This window comes from Tachypleus tridentatus, chromosome 1 (genome assembly GCF_004210375.1).
Source record: "Tachypleus tridentatus isolate NWPU-2018 chromosome 1, ASM421037v1, whole genome shotgun sequence".
NCBI classification, from domain to species: Eukaryota; Metazoa; Arthropoda; class Merostomata; order Xiphosura; family Limulidae; genus Tachypleus; species Tachypleus tridentatus.
In genome coordinates, this window is record NC_134825.1 from 20,291,361 (window position 1) to 20,319,141 (window position 27,781).

The 27,781-nt window shown below is 34.7% G+C and overlaps 1 protein-coding gene across 3 annotated transcripts in view; it reads left to right on the top strand.

Annotated features, from left to right (window-relative positions):
* The window catches only part of LOC143244217 (uncharacterized), a 61,597-nt gene extending 34,413 nt beyond the window's left edge, over window positions 1-27,184 (top strand). Inside the window, exons 2-9 of one of the 3 annotated variants that reach the window (XM_076488480.1) lie at window positions 1,449-2,389; window positions 15,748-15,925; window positions 19,176-19,260; window positions 19,810-19,903; window positions 21,032-21,164; window positions 22,770-22,885; window positions 23,270-23,360; window positions 24,874-27,184. In XM_076488480.1, coding sequence (XP_076344595.1) covers window positions 2,201-2,389; window positions 15,748-15,925; window positions 19,176-19,260; window positions 19,810-19,903; window positions 21,032-21,164; window positions 22,770-22,885; window positions 23,270-23,317 — 843 coding nt within the window. In that variant the 5' untranslated portion in view covers window positions 1,449-2,200 and the 3' untranslated portion in view covers window positions 23,318-23,360; window positions 24,874-27,184. Of the gene's footprint in view, window positions 1-1,448; window positions 2,390-10,026; window positions 10,135-15,747; window positions 15,926-19,175; window positions 19,261-19,809; window positions 19,904-21,031; window positions 21,165-22,769; window positions 22,886-23,269; window positions 23,361-24,873 lie in introns of those variants that run through there. The other 2 variants (XM_076488499.1, XM_076488490.1) reach the window with 2 other exon arrangements.
* Window positions 27,185-27,781: the final 597 nt, after the last annotated feature.

The following is a 27,781-nucleotide window of genomic DNA, read 5'->3' on the forward strand; positions in this document are numbered from 1 at the left end:
GAAGTGCTTTAATAATATGAAGAAAGATTATCCTTCCAAAGATAGGAAACTCTGTAATAATTCCAAAGAATAAATTAAAAGAGATAGTCAAATATTTCACACAGAAAGGTACCTTCAGGTGTGTGTTGTCATTCCCAAATTATATGGAGCTAAAATATTTTGTCTGTGGTTAATTATTCAAGATATTAGTCAAATTCAAAATAAATCACTGATTAAATAATGGCAGATATAATTAATATTGTACCCTCATTATGTAAGGAATAGTAACACCAGGAGCCCGGCATGGCCAGGTGGTTAAGGCACTCGACTCGTAATCTAAGGATAGCGGGTTCGAATCCCCATAACTCCAAACAGGCTCGCCCTTTCAGCCGTGGTGGGGTTTATAATGTTACGGTCAATCCCACTATTTGTTGGTAGAAGAGTAGCCCAAGAGTCGGAGGTGGGTGATGATGACTAGTTGCCTTCCCTCTAGTCTTACACTGCAAAAGTAGGGATGGCTAGTGCAGATAGCCCTTGTGTAGCTTTGCCATTGAACAAATTTAAGCTAAATCACAGGTTAGTAAATATTTGATTCTTTTCATATATCATTGCTTATGGTACAGCGTTTAGTGGTTTTACTTGAGTAATTTTAGTGCTTTAAGTACTTCTAAACTTTATTCAAAAAATTCTTCTGGACTTGAAAGATCCAGTTTTGAAATAAAAACGAAGACAAACACCAACGACTTGAAAGCTAGATTCATCTGAGTTGTAGCGCGATACAGTTAAAATTAGAAACGCACTAAACTTCAAACAAACATATAAACGTGTGACGGATTACGTCCATAAAAGTTTCTTAAGAACTCTCTGAAGGCAGATCGAATACAATGTTTTGTCTTTAACAGGATCTCACACGAAAGATAATTTCTTTCCGACGTCTGTACAACCTGCAAAACGGGTTATTACAAAGAGAGTGTCTTTATTATTTTGTTTTAAAGTATTCTAATAAAAACCTAGAGCCAATGGAGTACTGTGAAAGGAACGAGTTTTGTTAAGGTTTGAGATTTTTGGTCGACGTTTCTCTAGGACAATGTTAAAAATGACGAAACAAAAGACAAGTTGATAATGGCACTGACGCATGTTTTGTACTGATGTAGTTTGAGTTATTGTTTGAACAATACATTGCAGATTGTTCTAACAGCATCAAGAAACTCGTGAATAGAGTGAGTATTGATTAATCGTTTTCGTGTTATGTTCATCACACATTTTGTGTTAAAGCACAGAGGGAGACACTCGACCTTTCTTTAAATATTCCACTTCTATCAAAGTAGTGTTTGATACATGTGTAATAATACATATTCAAAATATCTCACGATGACCAAGGACACTAATCAAATTTGAGCATTGTGTACAGTATACAATATCCGAAGAGTTTGCAACCATAGGTGATATGTAATGTTCCTTGATTTCAGGTACACGACTGATTATGTCGCTGTCAAAGCATGAGAAGGCGCTGCTGATTCAAACTAGTTTCGAACTACAAGGACAGCGTGTAGAATACATTCTCCAAGATTCGTTGAACTGCTGTGGTTCCGGACATTTCGGACGCTCTGTAGAATTGTACAGAAGTTATGCTTGCGTGTGGGCGTCAAAATTTAACCCGTTACGTTTTGAGACGAAGTTATTGTTTATCGCTATCGCCCTGTAGTAGTGTTACATTTCATCAGGGTTAAGCGACGAAAGTTTAAGTCCAGCAATGTGGTTTCAACTAAGAACTTGGATGGGAGTATAGGACAAGATGTTTCAGTTAAATACATACGACTTTGAACAGATTATCTACTTACAAACTGTTTATTTTCTTCTCAGGGTATCAGTTCATAACACATGCTCTGAATTTTTGTAGTATAGATACGCGTGACCCGAGAGATTAGTTGCCAAGGCAACAAGTCTCATGACCAATCATCTGTTGGCAAGTCTCTCGTGAAAGCACGAGGAGTGGATGCTTGTAGAAACAGACTCTCAAGGTAACAACAATAGGAAACTATTCGCATGCCCTGTTTAGTTAGGTCGCTTGTTTTGGAGCATTATAGAGGCCTCCTAATTAGATTTATAAAAGTAAAATTTTGGGACGAAATTTCTTTTAGCTTCTGAACTGCTTCAGTAAGATCATATTAAAATTAAACGTATTCTCTGATAGAAGACTGCTGAGTACAGTACTTCTAAAATGTTAAAACACGTGCATATATCAAGTTGCGTCTCCTCATCACACTCTTGTCGAACGCCCGCACGAGACACAGTGAGTCTGAGCTCCACGCTGACTTCCAGTAGCACCGCCGAACACGGTCCGTTGTCTTCCCGGTCGTCCAGTACCTCGAGTCTCCGTGATGCTAGTCTGCTCGTAAAACCTCCGAAGGTAAGAAAATAATTATAAGTACCCTAAATAAAAGTTCCATTAATTAATGGAAATTGCACTCAACCTAATTAAAAGATCCTACATGGATACGAAACATTGTAATTGAAAAATACTAAACTATCGATTAAAGTGATGTTTCTGTCAAAGAGACCTACATTATAATGTGATTTTGACTGATACACATTTCATATGTCTCAATAAAGACCAAAACGCTGACGAAATTTTCCCTCTTACATTTCTTTAACCGTGCGTGAGGGTTAAAGTATTAACAACTCCTGACCCCTGGCTTGATTTTACGATCGTATTTCGTGAATTGTTTGTTTGTTTGGAATTAAGTACAAAGGTACACAATGGGCCATCTGTGATCTAGGTTTCTTACGCGGTGCAATGTTTTATAACACATCAGTACTAATAATGAAGCGAGTGCTAATGAAAAAAGGCAAAACTTTTTTTAGGTTCTTTATCATATAGACCTAACATTCATCAGCGCATAGCTGCGTAAAAGTATATTTCTCTTTCAACTGAGAACTAACGTTTTGTATGAACTGTAGTTTCATGTTATTATTTGGTTAACCAAACGATACTGGTCTAAGCGCAAAAAACAAATCAAATCTGATTTTTCATACGCCTATGCATACATGAAATGATAAAAAACACCACCTAGCTTATGTTTTGTTTATTTTTGAATTTCACACAAAGCTACTCGAGGGCTATCTGTGCTAGCCGTCCCTACTTTAGCAGTGTAAGACTAGAGGGAAGGCAGGTTGTCATCACTTCCCACCGCCAACTCTTGGGCTACTCTTTTACCAACGAATAGTGGGATTGACCATCAGATTATAACGCTCCCACGGCTGAAAGGGCGAGCATGTTTAGTATGACTGGGATTAGAACCAGCGACCCTCGGATTACGAGTCCAGTGCCTTAACCACCTGGCCATACCGGGCCATAAATCAACCTAGCTTATTTATAGTAAAACATAAATACTTACAGATCATGAGAATTTCAAGTGATAATTTGTTTACAAAGCTTGTCGTTTATCTTAAATATAGTTTTAAAATATTTTCCATAAATTATAGTCAAGCTTGAATAACAAAATTACTGAATACATAGATATATAAGTAAAGAAGTCTGAGAAAAATTGGCGAAATTTTTCTTTTTTGGAAAAGAGAAAATGATTTTAAAAACTACTGTTAATGTAACCGTTAACTGTTAATGTCAACTATCTGTCAGATTTGTCTTAACATGTACTTCTTCCATGATCTTGAAAACTACATCACATGAGAGTTCAACACCAGCGCCTTCTAGTAATTGTATGTTTCGATATAACAGCTTGTAAATATCAAACGTATATTTAAAATTATAGCACGTGCTACAATAAAGAAAATAACTGCCTTCTGCAATTTTACAGAAGAAAATTACAAAATGATATATTTATCATAAAAAATAATATATACTTTAAAATTCGCATTTTTTTCAGTGATAAAATACCGCAGTGTTTTATTCGGCGTTCACTGTTATTCACGAAGTAGTTGGTTTGTATTATTTATAATTTCATAATACGTGAATCTTTATTTCGTGTGTATTGATTGAATCAGCTGCGCTGCTGGAACTGGTAACTGATCGAAATATTTTCTTCCCTTAAAAAATCTTTTGATCGACCGCTTTCTTCAGATCCCATGTAATACTATTTAAATTTTACCCATAGCACAAAGCTACGGCTATCAACATCCAGTTTCTAGTATTATAAGATCAGAGACATTTCGCTGCGCCATTGGAAACGAAAGAATGTTTATTTTCAATATAGTTACATAAATTATAATTAATTAATACTTATCGGTTTCTTTTAATTTTTAATATATTATTCTGATGCCTTTGAGTTATTCCTATTTCTAAAGGGTAAAGATCCCATGTAAGTAAAGCGTATTTACAAATACGTCAAGCCAGTATAACGTGATGCGAAGTCACGAGATGTAAGACATAAATTATGAGTGATGCCAGCAACTAGCGTCTCCCGTTTGCGGCGGCAGCTTTTCACGCTGCGTTTAAAACGCTGTTCACGCAGACAACGCTCAACATTCACTTTTGAAATGTCGCGACAACAGGCATGAATAATGTTGACGCCAAATTTTACTTCGAAAACAGGATATTCTATACTAAATTGTCAGTAATTAATTACGCTATCGTTCACATTTCAAAATGTGACTTAAGTTAGAGAATAAAAATGTAGATGTACGTATGTTATTGTTGAGTAGCCACTCAACATGACTGAACATAGCTAGCCACTCAACATAGCTAGCATGACTGAAATGATAAACAATTACTTTTCACGGTGGGCGGTATAAGTAGCTCAGAGCTTTGGCTCTGAGTGAAACACAAGTAACCTTTTCAATGTCCATGAAATAAATGAAACTGATAGATTTACTTAAATGTACTCCCTTCTAGTACAACAGTAACTATTCGGAGTTACAACGTTAAAATCAGAGGTTCGGTTCCCCTCGGTAGACTCAGCAGATAGCCCGATGTGGCTTTGCTATAAGAAAACATACACCCGCACATTAACTTAAACTTTTCCCGTCACTGGGGACGGGTACTTTTACTTGTATTTGGTAATTCAAAGAATTGCGATCACCGAAGCCTAACATGCACGTGACCTACATGTTACTGTGTTCTATCGTCTCCAGAAAATTTTAACTATTTTCAATATCGTACACCCTACAGGATTACAAAACCTTGGAATTATTCTCATGCCCAGTGGGTATGTTTGTGGATATTTTATCAAGGTTCTCAGAATCTATTTATTTTATTTCTTTTGACATGACAAACAAAAGTTGTTGAAGAACACAGTTCTTTTTCTTACAAGAACGTGCTTGTAAACTTTAGGTCAAACTGAATAGTTATAATTTCTGTTTAACCGTTATGGAACACAAAAATTTGTATGTTTCTAAACAATAATCATAACTGTGACACAAACATTTTTAAGTTACCAACCGATAAGCATGACTATGACACAAACATTTTTATGTTATTGAATTATAATTATAACTCTGACGAGGTGAATTCTGCAGATAACCCAATGTAGCTTTGTTCTGTAACAAACAAAAATATTTGTCAATAAACCTTACGAGACTCATTTAGGGTCAGAAAAGGTTTACCTCGATAACGAACTCAGATATTCAATTCGCAGTGTACAACTTATGTTAATACACGTTTTGTCCGCGAACTCCTTCCACATTCTCAAAGCCAGCAGGCGGACGCGGGATGGTCTGGGGGTTATTTTGTCTACATGGTGTATAACCCCACCACCACCACCAAGGTGAGCTTTAGAAACACGCCAGAAAACTCACCCAGGTAGGGTTGCAGGGACGTTGAACTTAAATATAACATTGGATTTATTGTTTCTCTATCCTCCCCTAGAGGACGCTGTGTGGTAGCTGGGGAAAAGAAGTGAGATAATAGATCCAATGATTTAATTGGTATGGAATAGTTTCATTCCACATCTGTTTTATTATGCTGCCTACTGTTTCCTGGACACCTAAACAGCTTTTACTATTGATCTTCAGGTTCGTGGATGATTACCTGTTACCAGACGCCGCAATTTGCTTACTGTTACAGTGATACAATCGGTGTATCTTTCTGGACTTTCGTGACTTGATCCGCATTTCTTTGTCTTCTAACATAAAGGGATAGCTCCGTTTTGAAAAATTTAAATCCATGATCTGAGTACATTTTTGTGATCTGATTGTGTGAATACTTACATTGGAAAAGGTTATTACATACAATTCACAAAAGTTACCAGTTTAAGGTGGGTTTTTTTTTTTTTTTGAATTTCGCGTAAAGCTACACGAGGGCTATCTGTGCTAGCCGTCCCTAATTAACAATGCAAGACTAGAAGGAAGGCAGCTAGTCATTACCACCCACCGTCAACTCCTGGGACACTTTTGTACGGACGAATAGAACGATTTAACGTCACATTGCAACGCCCCCAAGGCTGAAAGGGCGAGCATGTTTGGTGTGATGAGGATTCGAACCCGCGACTCTCAGATTATATGAGTCAAGCGCCCTGACCACCCGGTCATGCCGGGTCCTATATATTCGTAAATTACAATGAATGTTTGTTGTTATTGTCGTCGTCTTATGATCTTTTTGTGATCCCGAAGAAAGACAGCAACTTTCAGATCATTTATCTTTTTGTGATCCTGTATGATAATAACACACAAAGAGATAAGAAAAGAGTAAATAAACACGTTCTTGTTGTAATCATTACGACTCGTCTTTAAAACAAAACGAGTGATTTTATATTTCCGGCGAGACCTCTTTCCTTACAGCGAGAAGCCAAGGTCTTAATGTAGAACAATTCGGTTCGTGCTGCTCTCGCTCCAGTGACCATATACCATCCAATAAATCTTTACACGTAAGAATAAACAGCCACGTGACTTATTTAAATATGCACGAGACATCCGGGGACTGACTCATCTTTCGCTTTCGCTCCATTCTTCCTCCTGCAATTAAAACGTTTACTCTGGACAAAACGTTACATGAGTTACAATATAAGATTACCTTCTAAAACGAAACAGCTTTACCCTCTTGGGCAGGTAAGATGTCGTTTTAGTTACTGGATAATCAACTTGCTGGTTTGGGCAAAACATTTTCAACATTCTGTGAAGCGTGTTTGAATGCGTTTCACAAGGATACTGTTCAATTTCTTTTGGAACTTGAATATAAGCCAACAGAGACATTAAAATAATGTAACCTATTTCTGTTGGATTTCTGTTAAAAAATTCATTGTACGTAAGCCTTCTTTCACCTCTTTGTTGGCCTGCATAAACTCGTATACAAATCATGTGCCCCCCAGTGGCTCAGCGGTATGTCTGCGGACTTACAATGCTAAAAATCGGGTTTCGATGCCCGTGGTGGGCAGAACACAGATAGCCCATTGTGTAGCTCTGTGCTTAATTCAAAACAACAACAAACAACAACAACACCACAATCATGTCAGAAACGGGATAAATACAACTGTACGTGGCCTGGCATGGCCAGGTGGTTAAAGTACTCGACTTGAAATCCGAGAGTCGCGGGTTCCAATCCCCGTCACACCAAACATGCTCGCCCTTTCATCCGTGGTGGCGTTATATTGTGACGGTCAATCTCACTCTTCGTTGGTAAAAGAGTAGCCCACGAATTGGCGGTGGGTGGTAATGACTAGCTACCTTTTCTCTAGTCTTACACTGCTAAATTAGGAACGGCTAACGCAGATAGCCCTCGTGTAGCTTTGCGCGAAACTCAAAAACAAGCAAACAGCTGTAAGTGAAACTAAAATTTCACTATCCAAAGTAATTTTAAAACGTGACGCCTCAAATATAATAATATAATGTAATAAAACAAACAGTAGTTTTTCTCAAAATATTAGATTGAACTAAGTCGTATACTTACTTGACTAATATTTGCTTGCTTACTTTAGAACTATATACTCTTAGAAATTATGAAATGATGAGTAAATAGAGATACTATAATAAAAATTTATAACGATACCTGTGTTTATATTTAATGAGAAAATCGAAGGCATTCTGCATAAATCCCCCGTGTAGCATGGTTACTGGTATGTTTCATTCAAATACGATGGTACATGCAATTCAGGATAATGTTACACGTGGAGTTGCGATTACCGAGCTGTAAGGATCCCCAACTATCTATTTTACAAATTCGCATCTGTTTAAATAAATCGTTTCTCGAGTGATGGAGTTCGTTGTCGAATTTTGAAACTATTTCAAAACGTGAAGAAATTCCAGGTAACTTTGAGCTTTCGAATTATATAAATTTTGTATACGTATTACATTAGTGGTTAAACTGAGATTTGGGAAAAGGGGTCTGCTCTTTGTTACCTGTGTGTCACAACATAACATCTTGTTTCGACCTGAAGACCAGGAGTGGGTTGAATATCCCAAGAGGAGAAAGGTTGTTCCACTCCAATTTAACTCCGTTAACCAAACAACGTTTTAAATTAATATATTCATTTTCTTAATTTTAATAATGTTTTCTAACACCCTAAAACTAAACTGAAAAAATCGTTTGTTAAGTGTTTCATGTTATTTTTTTATATTTCAATGTTATGTGCTTGAGTGAGATTTATCTGTTTGTCGGTAAGCACAAAGCTGCACAATGATCTATTTGTGTTGTACCCACCAAGCGTATCGAAACCAGGTTTTAGCGGCGTGAGTCCTAAGACTTAGCGCTGATTCACTAAGAAGCAAAGATTTATTAGATAATTCTAAAACAGGTGCGAGCAGTTTTTAGTATGCGTTGCAGGCTATTATTAAGCTAGGGACAGCGAGGTCTATAGTCCAAGGACTCTTCACTAGTTATATAAGGAGTTTGGTGACTTCAGAATATTTGGAATGTACTCCTATATAACTAATTATGACCTAACATTGTTTACTTCTCCAAAACTATTTGATAAACATAAATAATTTAGCGGATTCTGTTGACAGCTATATATAATACTAGAGAATATGTTGTTGAGGGATATTGATATTTTGATTGTTAACACTGATTTACACGTTCAAACAATGCTATACCTCAAACTTAGTCTAAAATGTATAAAAAAGGACAGTTAGTAACGCTGTTACTTGTGCGAGACGTAAAATAAAGGATATCGAAAATAACCTGCTAAAATATTTGCAAATATTTCAATAAAGTTGTAGAAATGTTTCCCCAAAACCACTCTAAACTTTAGATTCAAATTTCGAGAGACAACAATAGGTTCTGTTTGTTTGTTTTTTGAATTTCGCGCAAAACTACTCGAGGGCTATCTGCGCTAGCCGTCCCTAATTTTGCAGTGTAAGATTAGAGGGAAGGCAGCTAGTTATCACCACCCACCGCCAACTCTTTGGTTACTCTTTTACCAACTAACAGTGGGATTGACCGTCACATTACAACGCCCCCACGGGTGAAAGGGGAACCCGCGACCCTCACATTATGAGTTGCCCGCCTTAACCCGCCTGGCCATGCCGGGCCACAATAGGTTCTTAACGCACAAAATAATAACTTACGTTATCAGAATAGTACATTGATTACAGGTTATAAACCAGCTGATGCTTTTGAAAACGTCATAAGTTATAACTAAGAATTATGAGTTGCCATAGTCGCGAAACAAAATAACTGTGTTTATTAGAGTGTCAGCAGGTACCAATATTTTCTCGCAACTGTCCTCGTTCTTCAATGGTTAACTTCGAACGTTCCAGGTTTAACTTCTGCAGTTGTAACAACACAACCAGTCTTGCATGTAGCTTCGCTTGTCAACAAACATTTTTGTGTAAATTTTCCAATGAAAGCTAGACAATAGTAGTTGTAGCGGGGGTTGTTGAATTAGCTGTTGTTGTTATAACTGTGAAAGAAAGCCGCCATATGAAAATAACCCGCCAGAGATTGATTGGGAGCATATTACATTCAAGTGTCCAATGTGGAAACGGCATAAAAAAATAGAACGTAATTAGCATGTGAACCAATTGTAGATTTCCTACCTACTTCCTTTATGTCTTTCGTACTCATAGGCCATGTTCACGCTGTCAGTTTTGGTTTTACGCGTGCAGTTAAACGATTGACATGACAGCTAAAGTGATAATGAGGATGGACCTATAGTTTTTATATTTACTCGACTTCCAGGAGGCGTGATAAGGATGTTTAGATTATCAAAAAAGGAAGAGCTTTAAATAATGTTAATTATAGAAATACAACCCTGTGGCTCTTCGGTAAGTCTGGTTTTATATGGCTAAAAATCGGGTTTCGATACGGCACAAATAGTCCACTCTGTAGCTTTATGCTTAATAACAGCAATTACGGACAGGAAGAGTTCTGTGTTGTAAGTTCCTCACTGAAGAACCCGTCATTTCTGGGAGAAATATATTTAGAATGACGAGACATCTGTTGTTGCTTTGTAAAGAATAATTCTTACGTAATAAAGTTAAGAAGTCCTTTACTGTATATACTGAACATATTGAATTATAAAAGAAGAAACAAGATCATCATTTAGATTACTGTGTAAATGATAATGTTGTGAGCTATATTTTTGATATTCTAATTTGTATGTTAACTAGAGGGCGCATGATGTTAATTATGATAGGCCTAGAATGCTAAGAAAATGAAATGTATAGTTAAGATAGTGTAAGCTTATTTGAAGATAGAGTGGTATTATTTAGAGTATTTTCAGGAGGTATTTTTGAATTTGAGTTTGTTATCGACCTTACTGGGTTACTTTATATTAACAATTTGATTTTATATTAGTCTTAATATTGACAGATAGGTTTGAACGTCATCTGTAGCGTAGACCTATAACAAGTTACGACAGAATGTAAAAATGAAAATTTGAAGAAATGTTAAAGGGAAAATAAAGCAATTTATTCTTGTCTCGTGCACTGAACGTTGAATTATTTTCAAAATATAAGTTAAATAACTCAAACAAAAAACAACGCTTAAACGCTCCTTTCGGAAGTAGGGTATTATTTTGGTGAAAATAAAATAAAAATCTGACTAAACTTCAACTGTTCAAGATGGCGACGAGAGGCAAAAGTGTTTCATGGTTGATAGAATTATCTGCTGTGTCTACCGACAGGAATTGAACCCCTGATTTCAACATTGTAAATCCAAAGACTTACTGCTATCCCACCGGAGGGACGAAATTAAAAGAAGACAAAGAAGAAAGAGTTTGTTTGTTTGTTTGTTTTTGAATTTCGCACAAAGCTACTCGAGGGCTATCAGTGCTAGCCGTCCCTAATTTAGCAGTGTAAGACTAGAGGAAAGGCAGCTAGTCATCACCACCCACCGCCAACTCTTGGGCTACTCTTTTACCAACGAATAGTAGGATTGACCGTCCCATTATATCGCCCCCACGGCTGAAAGGGCGAGCATGTTTGGCGCGACGGGGATCCGAACCCGCGAACCTCAGATTACGGGTCGCACGCCTTAACACGCTTGGCCATGCCGGGCCCGGGTGTAAGAGATAGGAAAGTAACAGATGACCATTGTTTATGACCATTGTTTTCTTTGTTTATTTTAGTTTCGCGCAAAACTACACGTGGGATATATGTGCAATCCGTTCCTAATTTAACAGTGTAAGACTAAGCTTGAACCTGATCACCATCTTACTATAATGGACGTAGCGTGTAGATATGAATCTATCTATGTATGTGACCGAAATAATAAATACAATGTCGATCTATCTACTGAATGACATCACAAAAAAAGAATCCATAAATATTTCACACTTTGGGCATTCCAGATTGAGACAGTTGGACAAGTAACTACGGTATGTACACCAACCATATGTTTATCACAGACCTCAATTTTAAAAAGAAATACACTCATCACAACAAGAGCATGACTTCCACTACGACTGTACCAGAGATGCCAACCATTACGATTTGAGCGTGATCATTACGATTTTGGTGTATGCATTACGACTATACGCTCATACAGACAAATATTATGACTTGTTGCAACTCCTAAATTATTATATATTATATAGGCCTATACAATAAAGAGATAAATTGTGCCTCCAGGGCTTGAAAGGGGTGAATAGAAAATTTCTAGTGAGATACAAATAAATTTTGATAATAAATAAAAGACATAGTCCAAATGGCTACTTGAGATAATCATGTTTGTGCTTGAAATAATAAAAAAATATTTGCATCTCCGACGTCTACCAATAGTTTGAGTGCGGTGCTTCTCCATACTGGGTACGTGGGAGAATCCATAGTTACGTCATCAGTGCTTGTCAGCCAGTCAGCCAATTGATGGGTATTTCTCGTTTTTAAGCGGCATAGAAACACCAGTGCGATCGTTCACAATTTAAAAAAAAAAAAAAGATGCATCGTTCACCAAATTGTTTTGTTTCTGGCAAATCTAAAAGGACTAAAACTGTGAAAGGGCTCTGTCTACAATCATTACGCTCAGTCATTTGAAATAGTTGGCATCTCTGCTGTACTATTGATGTAATCTTCAAGTGTGGTAATGAGAGACTAGAGTTTTTTTCTAAACTGTTATATTTTCAATCAGCGGTAACATGTTTAATTTATAAAAACATAACAGTTTATATCAGCACAATCTTAACACGTTTTCTGTGCAGTATTTCCCAGAAAAATTATTTTTTAGAAAATGTTCATTTTCTCTCTTTTTTTTTTCGAAAGGTGTGAATACGGTGATTAGTATTACGATTATTATTAGGTTGTTCAGAAATAAATGTCAGAATTATCACGATAACATTTAGTAACTGAATATTGAGTAACTTATCGTTGATCGTTGGATTGGTTTAATCCAACGTTTGTTGCTTACAAGATGTCTTACTTGTCTGCTGTTTCAACTCTACTCATAGTAAGTTTCGTAACCCCCAAGGCAGCACAGACAGGAAGGATTTTCGTCTGATTTTTTTCTGCGACCGACTTCAAACTTGGACGAAAAGCTACTGAAACTACACTGAACATCAACCAAGCATTCAGCCATGGATCTGTTACTGAAAGGAAGCCATCTCAAGATGGAAACACATTAAGGGAAGCAGTTGAGACAGACCCTCGCATAACAGTACGTGAGCTTTCAGAAAACCTAGGTACAAGCAAATCAAGCGATTGGAAAGACGAGAAAGTTGGACAAGTGGGTTCCGTATGAGCTGACTGAAGATCAACCAGATCGGCGTTATAAAACCTGTCAAGGATGAGGCTTCAAAAATTGAACGAATTGGGAATCGAGGTTCTGTGTCATCCACCTTATTCCCCAGACCTCCCCAACAGATCTTAATTTTTAAAGCATTTGGACAACTTTTTGAACAATAAACGCTTTCAAAACCAGGCAGCTTTAGTAGAAGCTTTGAGAGAATTCATTGACCATAGAAACTCTGATTTATACAGCAGGGGCATAAACAGCATCGTTACACGTTGTCGAAAGTGTGTTTAAGCAAATGGTGCTTACTTTGATTAAAGCATGTTTCACTACACCTGTTTATACTCTTCTAAACTTCGCAGTTCAAAAATGACATTTATTTCTGAATAACCTAATACAACTAGCTTCCCGTAGGATGAGTGTTTGTGCTAGTTTCTATAATGCAAGGCTCGGCATGGCCAAGTGGTTAAGGCACCCGTCACTTTATAACGCCCCAACGGCTGAAAGGGCGAGCATGTATGGTATGACGGGGATTCGAACCTGCGACCCTCGGATTACGAGTCGAGTGACATAACCATCGGGCCATGCCGGGTCCCGTTAGTAAAAGAGTAGCCCAAGAGTTGTCGGTAGGCGGTAATGACTAGCTGCTTTCCCTCTAGCCTCACACTGCTAAATTAGGGACGACTAGTGCAGATAGCCCTTGTGTAACTTTGCGCGAAATTAAAAAACAAACAAACAAATTATAATGCAAAATAGAGTTTGTAAGGTCTTTTTTTTCAGTTTCTTTGTTTTTAAAATGGTGCTTACTTTGATTAAAGCATGTTTCACAACACTGGTTTATACCTTTCCAAACTTCGCAGTTCAAAAACGAAATTTATTTCTGGACAACTCAATACAAATAGCTGCTCGTAGGACGAGTGTTTGTGCTGATTTCTATAATGCAAGGCCCGAAATGCGATTATAAGCAAGTTAGTTTGATTGCTTGGTGTCTTAATTCATTGCATATTTCTGTATTATGTTTAATTTATATACCTTCAAAATGTAAATTTTAACCAATGATTTTTTTTGTATATCTTCGGATGTCAAGATATAAAGGAAACAGCTTTGTTGGTTGATGAAACTTTACAAATATAGAAAGAACGTTTTATAAAACTTTCTGTTACACACCATAGAACACCTATAACTTTCTTTTCCCATCTTCATTCACCTTTATTTCATTTTTAATCTAAGCTTTTCTTAAACTAATTGTTTTTAAGACAATTCCAGAGTCGATAATAGCATGGCGCTCAGAGCACTGTCTGTAATATTAGAATTTTATGGAACATTGAAGTCAGTGTTGGTAATTTTTATTTGTGCGTGAGTTGCAACCATAAGAACAACTGATACAACGATTTAGGTTCTGTACAATAATGTTTGCTTTTATGAATATGTTTCAATATTTTCATCAGCTACGTCGATACGAACACCAAGACATAAATTATTCTTTCGACTTTAGTGAATTGAATGTGCCGATTTAAACTGGTTAAGATAACTAATATTTTTAAACACTTTATTTTTCATGTCAGATAACATAAACCTCGTAAACATATCTAATCCGACAGATTGTTTCAAAGACATACTGTTATCGGCTATTATTTCAAAGTTATCCGTAAAAGTCGCACAATGTTGGGGATAATGGGCATCCTCTAGCAACACCAATGTTGTGTAAATAAGATAAACCGTTGCTTTCAAAAACCCTCCAGTGAGTCAGCGGTAATCTTGCGGATTTACGACGCGTAAAGCTAAACAGTAGACCTTCTACACTCTATCTATCACAAGGAAACAAACTTGAGATACTTAAAGTTTTAAAATTGTTACTTTTATATATTAATGAATGTGCAAGTTTTGATGGAATCGAAGTTGTAATAAGAGACGGGCAGTGGATAAAGAACTAATGTGGTATGAAAATAAATAACTTAATCTGTACGACATATTTAAAACATCGCTATTTTTAACTCTCCCCAGCGGGAAATCTCTAAAGTATAACACTAAAAATAAAGTTTTCTATACTCACGGTAGGCACAGCACATGTGGGCCCGGCATGGCCAGGTGGTTAAGGCACTCGACTCGTAATCTGAGGGTCGCGCAGTCGAATCCCCGTCATACCAAACATGCTCACCCTTTCAGCCGTGGGAGCATTATAATGTGACGATCAATCCTACTAATCGTTGGTAAAAGAGTAGCCCAAGAGTTGGCGGTGGGTGGTAATGACTAGCTGTCTTCCCTCTAGTCTTACACTGCTAAATTAGGGACGGCTAGCACAGATAGCCCTCGTGTAGCTTTTCGCGAAATTCAAACGCTATTTTTAATATTATATTTGTAACATTGCCAGTGATCTGACCTGATTGCTGATCTGATGATATTTTGTTTTTATTCGATCGAACAGAAGAAATAATTATTATATTCTAGCACCGCACAACAACAACAAATAATTTTACCGTCACGTCGGCTCGTTGACCGTATCGTTAAATTTGTAACAGGAATCACTCAATCTTTCGATCAAACCTAATCCAAATCTAAATGTTAATCCTTTTAAATGTTTTAACACGAACACATGTAGGACACTAACGACTGAAAAGACATCACTGATAAATTAAAACAAAATCGAGTTGGATGAAACAAAACAAGAAGCTGTAAAGTTTTATTCATTGATGACTCCGAACGTTTATTTGCAGATTGTTGTTAAAGTCTATGTTCGAGCACTATCTAATAATCTCAAGTATAGAACACTGTCTGTTGGACCCCAGACAACCTGTAGAGAGATTGTCTGTGCTTTGCTGAACAAGTTCCGAATGAAACATCGAGACCCAAATCTTTACTGCTTGTCAATGGAAGTATGGATACGAGGGAAAGGTGAGGAAACACGCATTTAATTTTCATACATATTTTTATAGCTAAAAATATTTCATCGATGTTTAGGGTAAACACCGTTTATTAAGAGTGCAAAAGAGTTCTTTCTTTAAAAAATTACAAGCAGTAGTGTAGCTATGTTTTTAAATCAGAGAGGCAACCGTTTAGGCCTGGCATGGCCAAGCGCGTAAGGCGTGTGACTCGTAATCTGAGGATCGTGGGTTCGCGCCCGAGCCGTGCCAAACATGCTCGCCCTCCCAGCTGTGGGTGCGTTATAATGTGACGGTCAATCCCACTATTCGTTGGTAAAAGAGTAGCCCAACAGTTGGCGGTGGGTGGTGATGACTAGCTGCTTTCCCACTAGTCTTACACTGCTAAATTAGGGACGGCTAGCACAGATAGCCCTCGAGTAGCTTTGTGCGAAATTCCAAAACAAACAAAGCAAACTTTTAAGGGTGCAATAGATTAAAAGGCTGAAATTGATCTAAATTTTTAATAATATGGTCGTTAAACAAATCAAATGTAATCTTGATTGTGCAAGTTTTATTTTTTATTAAACGACTAAAAACGAATATGTGATCAATATGCTTAGATTTTTCAGGGGAGCGGGGTCCCCTTGGCGCTCTCCCTGGCTTCGCCTCTGGTTGCAATTATTTCCATTATATATTATGCAGATTAAACACTAGTTTCATTTTCCTAATGTTTCGTAATTTCGCAGTTTTTAAACTAAACAGTGAATTATTTATTGTTCGTTAGACTCATGGAAATCACGTTGTTGTTTTTTTTCTATAGTAAGTGCCTTCGGTCTTATAATGCTACAAACCGGGTTTCGATACCCGTGGTGATCAGAGTACAGACAGCGTTTAATGTAGCTTTGTTCTTTATAACAAACGACATTGATAGCACGTTCCATTGTCAACTGTAATATCCATAAGAAACGGAATAGCAACATTGTTGACAGACGATAATCTGATTAGGTTTATACTTGGATAGTAAATTGTAGATAACAGTATAACATCAGAGCAGCTCAGAGTTTCAGTGTGCAAGTTAGAATTCCTATGTGTTGCTGTTTCGAATAACCTTTCTTTAGATGACCGTGACCCTGCTCTTGCAAGCGTACAAATGAAGTTCGCTAGCACTTAACTAGTGTTCCACAAGGCAGACGAGTGCGGTGTATCTAGCACGCGAGCATCAACATTGGTTCCCATGCGGTGGAAAATTACCCTAATCAAAAAGTGCACACTCGCATAGTTCTACATCCTTGAAATTTGACATTTTTTCTTTTGTTTAATCGTAGGATTATACAATAAATATTACCTAACATTCCATTGAACGTATAAAAACACATATACTATTTACAAATGTGTTTATTTATTTCATTGTTTTGTTTTCATCCATGGAGAAATTCTGATTATATGAAATTACAGGCTTTGTGGTGTATTAAATTATTGTAAAATAAGGGATAGTTGAAAATAACCTTTACTTAAAAAACAAAACAAACAAACAACAGTACAGTTAACCATAGCGAGACATGTGGAAATAACGTCAGTCATATGAATTTTTCATTGTTTTTCTGCATTTTCAGTTATCTGTCGGTTTCTGCTAACCGACTGAAGGTCTGTTTCATGACCTGGAATTCATGTTTGTAAAGACGTGCGTCTAGAAATACCTACTCAGAAATAAGAATATTTTTGTAAGCAGAAAAGGGATAATTTTGTTGGTATTTAACATATATACAAAAACAAATTATTCTCACCATTAACTGTTAGTTTATAAAGTATTTCTGAAACTTAACGTGAACGTTTTAAACACATGACAATCAATTATTTATATTTTATATAATTTTTCATAGCTATAACAAAACAAAGATTTTGTCTATAAGAGATTCGGCACTCAACTTTTAGCGAAGGATTGAAATGTCCATTATAGAAATTTACTTATTGTATCTGCGTAATAGCCAGTTTATGCTGTATTTAAAAACCCGTTTATTTTACACGTAATTCATGTGAATGAAATAACATATTCACAACTAGTTTGAAAACACGATATGTAGAACAGTTTTCATGTTTTATATTTCAAATAAAGAAACAATACAATTAAATTCTTGAATTTAAAAAGTAGAACAAAGTAAAAATCTTGACTTTCAAGAATCGACTAAAATAACCCTAAAAACCTTCGCAGAAGTTTGTTTAGTAGCTGTGCATTGATTTGGTGCGTAGATCGAGCTGTAGGTTTCGGTGCCTGAACTGCTTTTAAGAGAAACTGAGCCAGTAGCGATGAAAACAAAACAAACTGGTATAATCTCTCTTTCGAGAATCAACATAAAAACAGTCTTATGACCTGCGCAGAAGTGTTTTTAGTAGGTTTGAATAAAATATTCATAGCCGCATTTTCTGTAGGCTTGCGTAACAATAATGATAGTAACATGATGAGTAGTCATGAATTTTTAATTTTGTTTAACAATGGAAAAATCAACTTTTTAGCTATTACAGATATTTTAGTAGCCTAAACCATTAATATGGGAGGCCTTGAGTGTCCTTTCAAAAACGAGTCTGCTTTTTAAGATATTTTTTTGCACGTATGTTCTCTTAGAATTTGTGTGAAATTCGTGGTTCATGATCCACGTTGCTTACGCACACGCATCTAATACTTCGTGCGATATCCATATACAGCAACTTGCAAGAACATGCTATTGCGACAAGTTATCCGCCGACATGGCCAGGTGGTTAAGGCGCTCGACTCGTAATCTGAAGGTCGCGGGTTCAAATCACCGTCACACCAAACATGTTCGCCCTTTCAGCCAGGGGAACGTTATAATGTGCGGTCAATCCCACTATTCGTTGGTAAAAGAGTATCCCAAGAGTTGGCGGTGGGTGGTGATGACTAGCTGCCTTCCCTCTAGTCTTACACTGCTAAATTAGGGACGGCTAGCACAGATAGTCCTCGAGTAGCTTTGTGCGAAATTCCAAAACAAACAATTGTTTGTTAGATTTGCCCTTAACCAAGGTTACTGATAAGGGGTGTAATTTCCTTGAAACGACACAACTCGGTGAGAAGTTGTGAATTTAATCACGGATTTGATTTCGTATTTCTTCTTAATAGTTTGTTTTATTTATTCTACTGACGTTTTGATATTTTCTGTATAAAGTGAAGTGAATTAGAAGAATGCCATTTCAAAATTGTTTGAGTTATAGTAATTTTATAGCCTATAACGACAATAATTTTGTTCAAAACTGTATTTTTGGGTATATAGGCTTACCCATCAGGACGGTAATGGTGCTGGATGATGAAGCTAGGCCTAGTGAACTTCAAGCCTGCCATCCGTGTGAAAAAATTGGGTTGGTTAAAGTGATCATTTTATATAGTTCTCTGTTTACTTATTTGTAATGCTTTTCATTAATTAATGTATGGTGTATTATTGTTATAGCTTTGTTTCTGCTAAGCCTTAGGAAAATATTGACTGTTGATCACATTTACTGAAATGAATTGAGATGGAACTCAGACACATACATGTGTGAATGTATATATTACCTATAAGACTAAATTGTACCTAGCATTTAATAGTTTCATGTATTAAATTACGAGTGGGACACGTTTGTTAGATGCTTAGGAATTCAAAGAAAATTTATGAGCTAACGTACCTACAGTTAATTTTGCTTAAGAAGCTGTACTTGGAATAAATTTCTAAAAGGAAAATCTCTTGCAGTTTATTTATTCTTTAAAATGATAATGCGAAGATCATAGTTAATTATTATAAGCAATATTACTATCATCAAACGTTCACACAACATAAGAACTTTTGAAAAATCAGTTGCTGTTGTATAAGTGATCATTATGGATTATAAAACTGGTTTCCTTACTTATTTTCTATTTATTGGTATCATTAGATTTTTATCGAATAGTCCGTCAGTGTGTAAGTTCGTGCTGCAGATGAGGAGAGGGGGTTTAGTGAAAGTATTCGACAGCTGTTTAATGACTGGAGTAAGTATATTTATAACTGATAACTGTTTGAGTGAAAACCTGCTTTTCTCTAGGAGACAGAATTGTTTTTAATCGATACTTCTGTTGTTTTTTTGCTTGCTGTTATCAAATTATGTGTACAGCTGTGGTGAACAGTCCATAAAAAATGTTTTGTTGTTTTATCAAGTACGTTACTAAACAGTAATACATTATCGTACAGTGAACTTCAGAGTTAAATGTACAGCACTTGCTTGCTTTGCTTCGACAAAAATTGGATTTTTGATTAAAACTAAAAGTTGGATTATATGTGGTGTATCCATCGCGGGAATCGAACCTCGGAATTTAGCGTTGTAAGTCTGTGAACTTACCGCTGTGTCACCGCAGGATGAAAATAAAAGAGGTTTGCGGAGAAGAGTTGTGATTCACATTCAGGTGGAACTAGTATAATTATTAAGTATTAAATGTTGTTAAATGTAATTTCACAAAACTGTAAGAGTGCACCAGCGACTTGATTTGTAGCTTCAAGTATCTTTTTTTTTTTTTTTTGTAGTTAAAGCTACACGATGGGCTGTCTGCGTTGTAACCACCACGAGGGTCGAATTTTGGTTTCTAATATTATAAGTTCGTGTCACTAAAAGGCTAGAACATCAGCATTAATAGATGTTTTATAAGCTCGTGAAATTATTGAAAACTATTCGATTTTAATATTTTGTTTTCATTTTGTTGGAAGAAGAGTTTTGAAGTTCTGGTAATTATATATTTTTTACACAACAGACTGTGTGCTCTGTCCACCATGAGGAACCGAACTCCGCATTTTACAGTTGGAAGTTAGTTGTTGTTGTTGTTGTTGTTTTGAATTAAGCACAAAGCTACACAATGGGCTATCTGTGCTATGCCCACCACGGGTATCGAAACCCGGATTTTCGCGTGTTTATCCGCAGACATACCGCTGAGCCACTGGGGGCTGTTGGAAGTTAGTAAAGTTATGGCTGACCCACTATGTCATTATAGTCTTTGTGTTTTCTCCGAAATGCTGTAGTAACGTTTTAAAACATTGCTTAATATTTAACATTTCTAAATCTATAGACCCTACATTGTTGTAACTGCTTATTATTACTAATAAATATGATCTCATCTTTTGCATTCCAGTCCATGTACAAAAGTCTTTTGGTGTCAGACAAAACTACAACAGAAGAATTAATACAGCTGTTGCTACATTGTTACAATTCGAAAGAAAGACCAAACAAGTTCGCATTGTTTCAGATATCTTCAGTTCACAAATGTAAGTTATAGTTTGCTATATTCTGAACAAGATGGCTTAGTACATAGTATCTATACGATTTGCTTGTTTCTCTCTTAAAGCAAAGCCACAATTTGCTACTTGCGAGGAATCGAATGCAAGATTTTAATGTTGTAAATCTATAGATTTGCCAGTGTCTCACCAGGGGACGGTATTTTTAGAGACGACTGTAATTAAATTTATATCAAATTATTAGTCCGGGACTACTCATAGGAGCTCTTAAAAACTTATATTACTGTCTAACAGAGGTATCTCTAGGTATTTTAAAAGGTTCGGAGCTCGAGCCCATAGGCGCGAGAATTTTCGGCATTTAAGCAGTTTTCTATTCTGATTTTTCAAGACATCAATTGGGGATTCGGGGCACAGGGCCCGTGTATCAGTGCCTAGCCTCGGATGATATGGAGATATTATATTTTATGTATCTACATTTTAAAGATTAATAGATATTTTTAAAGCTTTATCTACCATGGTATAACGCTCTAGTTTTCACAATACGAAGAACCCAAGACATTATACACATTTTGCAATTATATGTGAAACTTAGTGTTAATAATGAAGTTTGTTTGGTTTGAATTTTGCGCAAAGTTACACAAGGGCTAAGGATTTCTGACGTCCCTAATTTAGTAGTGAAAGACTAGAGAGAAGACAGCTACTCATCACTACCCACCGCCAACCATTGGGTTGCTCTTTTACTCACCTATACTGAAATTGACTATATTATTATAATGCTCCACGGCTGAAAGGACGAGCATATTTGTTGGGACGGAGATTCGAACCCGCGACTCTCAGATTACTAGTAACTGCAGTGAACTTTGAAATCGAAAATCATTTTACTTTAGCTCGTAATGTACATTCAGAATAATTAGATTTAGATTTTTAGGTCATTGACTAGCATATGTGAAGGTATGTACTTTTTAACTTGAATTCATCTGTGTATGTAAAATAATCAATACACGAGAACTCTTCCAGTGAAATGTAACACAAGATTTATAATACAATGTAATTTAAGTCTGCAGCTTTTGTGTTGGATATTATGTTGTTTAGCTACAGAATTGGCTGTCTGTGCTCTGTCCACCGCGTGTATCGAAACTCGGTTTCTAGCGTTTGAATTCTGCGAACGTAGCACTGTGTCACGGGGAATCCATTATGCCGTTGTCCTTATTATTGATTTAAATGCACAGTTAAGCTATCCGCTCAGTCCACTAAGAGAAATAAAATTCTGAAGTTTAGGAACGTAAGTCTGCTTTGAAATCATAATAACGTGATATTAAATTTAGTATTGCGGGAAAATGCTTTTATTAGTAAGTGCCACTAAATAGCCCCATAGAATAAAAAAAGATAAAATGTACACTACCTGCTATCAAGGCAGTGTAATATAAATATTACTGGTGTTATGATCTGGTATTCACCCATAGTTTTAAACACTTCTAGGTGGTCTACTGAAACGTTTAGGCCTAATAATATCAAACACAACGACTGGTGTAACTGTATAAACACAAACAGATAGTTCTAGCCTAGTTTGGTATTTATTTCTGTTCAGAATTACTGCATTAAATTCCGTTTTGATTGCATTTCTTTTCTTGTTAGATGAAACAAAGATTCATCCAAAGGATCATCCTCTTTTGATCCAGAGGACTTGGCCCAGTAAAGATCATTTTGCCTTTCATCTTCGTAGAAATCCTGATTGTTTCCAGAGACGGAGAGTAAGTTGCATATCTTCAGACAGTTTGTTTTGTAGTAAAATACTGTAGATTGTATTTACAAAAGGGTACTAGACACATGAGAAGGTCACTTTTAATAAGTAGATGTTAAACACATTGTTAAAGGTTAATAGAAACACATGTTATTTAATTTTCATGCAATGAAGGTTATATAATTACTTGAAATTGGGTTTTCAAGATTTTTTTTTGGAAGCTGCAGGGTATGTATAATTGAGACTACAATAATGTATACTCGAGTGTAAGCCTCAATTTTAAGTATACAAATAACAGAAGAACATTCAATTTACCATTAGTTATAACAGATAATCTAACAGTTTTTATATGTATTTTTCAATAATTGCTTTTCATTTTTATAATTAATTTTAGGGAAAATGGGACACGGGTTCATCTCTCTGCTACTGTTTGTACATCTAGAACAGTAACAACATTCATCTCTTTTTACTACCTTTGTATCAAAGTAAGGCTTTTTTAATATAAATAGAAAAAAAACCGCTTAAATTAAGTTAATTCGATAATTATACTTAGCAGCATTCTTTTGCAGAAAAATAATATTTGTGACGTGGACGCCTCCTATTTGTCGACGAGAGTAAGTAGGTTTTGGAACATTAAGTTTGATAATTTTGAGCTACAAGTTTAAGTGGCGAAATGAAAAAGCGGGCATACCATGAAAAACTACAAGTTAATGCTTAAGGTAAATATTCCTTTTATAAAACAATTTGTGGAGAATAGTTCACTAATTGGAAGTTCTAAAGATATTAGTGAAAAAGAAAAACTTAATAAACGATTCATTTACTGCACGGTACACCACCATAAGAAGAGATTGGAGCTTTTTTCAAGCATGTAATAGTTTATTTTATTACAAGTTACAGCTTTTATAGCAGTAAATAATAATTTAAAAACAGGTACGACGTTTTGATCAGTGTTGTGAATATTCAGAAGTAGACAAGTATTAGTATGTAATAGTTTAATCCAATCCAACATAATATACAGTATTAGACTTGATGTTTTATTCAAGCTTTGTTTATAGATAAAACAAATAATACTTTTTTTTAAATTATATTTTTATTTTATTTTTACGAAATGCTAGAGGCCGCTAGGTTTAGTGCTCCAGTGGGATAGCGGTAAGTCTGGATTTACATCACCAAAACCGGGGAGTCGATTCCACTCGGTGGAAGAAGCAGATAACCCGATGTGGCTTTGCGATAAAAAAACAAACACAGACAAATTGCTAGATTTATCGAATATCACTAGGTTTTCAATAGTGTGTAATTTTGTCCGTTATTTAACCTTTTTCATTTTCCACCCACCTACAAAAACAAATAAACCCAAAATTAGGCTTATGTATAAAAAGAGTGAATTACGCCTTTGCACAAACGTGCAAGGTATTATTATGCTTCAAACTCAATATAGAAATTTATATCTATATTATTATTAAGAATTTACTGTCTAAAAACAGTTATTAAAGTTCCATGTCTTCGTATGTGTATTAACAGATAATCCATGTTTTCAGAAGGTTATTTTATTACCTAAAGCACTTTGAAAAAGGGAGTTGGTAAAACTAGTTAATAGTACATAAAACATAAATATACTCCTATTGCAACGTTGAAAAATCTCTAAATGTACAATGAATTTTATTTTTAAAAAAAGCCTTTAATTTAGATATGTCACTAAAGAAAAAGTTTTTATTTATTACAATTAGATTCTTAGCCATCCATTTATTTAAAATGCCAAATAAAACTGGTTACAGACTTGCCACTGGGTGTAATTAATTTAATAATACGTTCAATATATGGAATTATTTTTCTATGTAAAGCTCACGAATATTTTGGAAATATAAATTTTGTGTCTTATTTATACTAAAAGACATCCGTTTCATTACATTTTTACACATACTTGTTTTTGGATATTGTAAAAAAGCAATCTTATTGTTTATAAAGAATGTTAAATAATAATTTGGTTTGTTTTTTTAGCTGTGAAAACTGAACAAGATCAAAAGAGGATATATATTGGACTCAATTATCTCGCTAAACATTAGAAGTGAAGCCCATGAGTTTTTCACTGATTATTTTTAGGATTAACCACAAACAGTGTAAATAAATTCCTCATAATCTAGATATTTGTTTCAGATTTTCAAAGAAAAAGTCAGTTGTGTTTTTTATCTCCTAGGGATCTTAATACACCTTTTTTGAAAAATATATTACTTTGGTTCTTAATAAAAAAAATAAATACACCACTGTTTACAGAATTATCTATACTAGTAGACATTTTCTTTTATCTGAAAATAAAAATTATTGTAATAACTTAATTGAAGAATAATAAAAATATCCAAATATAAAAATCTGTATAAAAATCCACATTTGGATCTCGCATTTCTTTTAATTTTTTGTGTTCATTTTAATGTTAACATTGTTAACTTTTATTTTTTAGCCATTGCTTACCAATGAACTCTTTTTTTTATGTTTAGTTATAAAAATAAAAAATTAATTTGAGTGTAGAATAAAAGAGTGTTGTGTTTTTAATTGTTTGTAACATTTAATTCGTCAAATTTGCCAATTGTCTAAAAGCAATTGTTGTATGTTTTTTTTTCTGTTCTATAATCATAATGGATCATGAGTAGGAAGTCTATGGATGTAAGGTTTTCACTAATATTAGTCCTCTCTGATTGTTCTGTAATTTTCTGTAAAGGACCAACCATTCTAGCTTTTTATATGAATATCAAATGAGCTGCTAGGTTTAATTTTTTTATACAAGAAGTTTTTGTTTTCTTAGATCTGACAAATAATACACATCTCTTGCTTTTAAAATGTATTTATTAAATGACTATCAAAAAACTTTTGTCTTTAAACCATAAACGAGTTAGTAACTGCTTTGCTGATAGATTTATTATTTGTAAATGTAAGCTTTTTGTTTTTTTTTTATAAAGTAATCCCCATCACACCAAACATGCTCGCCCTTTCATCCTTGGGGGCATTATAACATCATAGTCAATCCCACTATTTATTGGTAAAAGAGTAGCCCAAAAGTTGGCAGTGGATGATGATGACTAGCTGCCTTCCCTCTAGTCTTACACTGCTACTTTATGGATGACTAGTGTAGATAGCCCTTGTGTAGCTTTGTGCAAATTGCAAAACAAACAAACTTTATAAAGTAATTATTTCCAGTTTTTTAATCAATTAAAATATTTGTAATATATCAACCCAAGAAAGTTTATGAAACTATCTCTTCAAATTATTTAAGGGCATTGATATTACAATGTTAATTAATATATTTAGACTGAATAGGGATTGCATTAACTGTTAGTAATAAGCATTATTTTTGTACACAAAATTTTTCAAAATTTGTAATTTTTGACTTTATATTAAGCTTTATTAGTTTGAAATTAATTTTCATTTTTTTGAGAAAATGACTTTAACTAATGCATACATTTTTGTCATTATCATTACTAATTTGACAAATGAAAATATATAAATATTGTTAATTGTGCAATTTGCAGCTTTTTAGCCTCTGACATCAAAAAAGGTTTCCTTTTAAAACTTGTGTTTATTATCTATTTTCATTTATTACATAACTATATATATATGTTAAATACTGTTGCTTGATTAATATTTGAAACATAAATCTTTCTATAAACAATTATTTAGAAAACATTTTCTAGAATCAAAATTTTTATTTTAGTATTATTTGTGAAAATATATTATAAAATAAGCATTTCTATGAAATTTTGTGCCTTATGTCATTGAACAGAAACAGTTAAAGAGGTTCTGTTTCTTTATTACTGGGTCTATGAATTTAAATAATGTGATTTTATTATATCAAATACAATTACATTAGAATCATCAATAGATATAAAGCAAAACTTTTTTGAAATTACAATATTTTTAAAATACATTAATTATGAATATAATGTGATTAAAAATATTAACTATTACTTTTATTAATTAGTATGTTTGTTTTTAAATATATTTTTATCAATAAATTTATTATCAGTTTAAGGTAATGTTCTTTCTTACTTTACCAAATCATTATTTCAGAGTGATATTTTAAGGAAAATTATAATAATGTATTTCAAATGTTAGTAAGTTAACTAACGTATTATTAGAATAATGTATAAAATATTAATGGTAAACACAATCATATCCAATAAACGTTTATGGACCATGGATTATTGTAATGTTCAGACTTTATTGAAGATAAACTTATGTTTTTCAGGGGGCATTGTATGCAGAAATAAAAATCTGTAAAACAATTTAATATTTTAAATAAAGTTTGATTTGTCATAAACCTTCTTGTTTTTCATTAAAGATAGAAATTTGCTATCAGGTAACTTTCACCATTATTAGCATTCATTACAAGTTATTTTCAAATTTATACTAGTTTCTTTGAAAACTTGAACTGTGTAACATCTGACTAATGTTGTAAACTATTTTTAATCTTCTAAAACATACATAAAAAAACACCAAGGAAGATATAGCTACTTGTCTCGTTTTTGTTGTATACCATGGATGTCAAAATCTGTTTAAATATTTTAGAAGTACCTGCTGTTTAAATTACTTTATTTACGTATATTGTGTTCACTTTTACTCAGATGTATAGATGACTTCAGGTATGAATGTTTTCAAGATAATTTTGCAGTGTATGATGAGTAATTACCAAACCATTATTCTCCCACCATCAAGATATGGATGAAGGACTATTACAATGTACCCATCTGTAGATATAACTATATTTGTTTAACAAGTGACTGCTACTTGAACATGCAATAACTTTGATACTTGACTCTTATATACACATGTGTTTTCATGTTCTCTAAAGCAGAGAAGGATGGCAGAAGGATAGGTACAGTTAGACACCAGTATTTTATACGTCAAGTCTCTACAG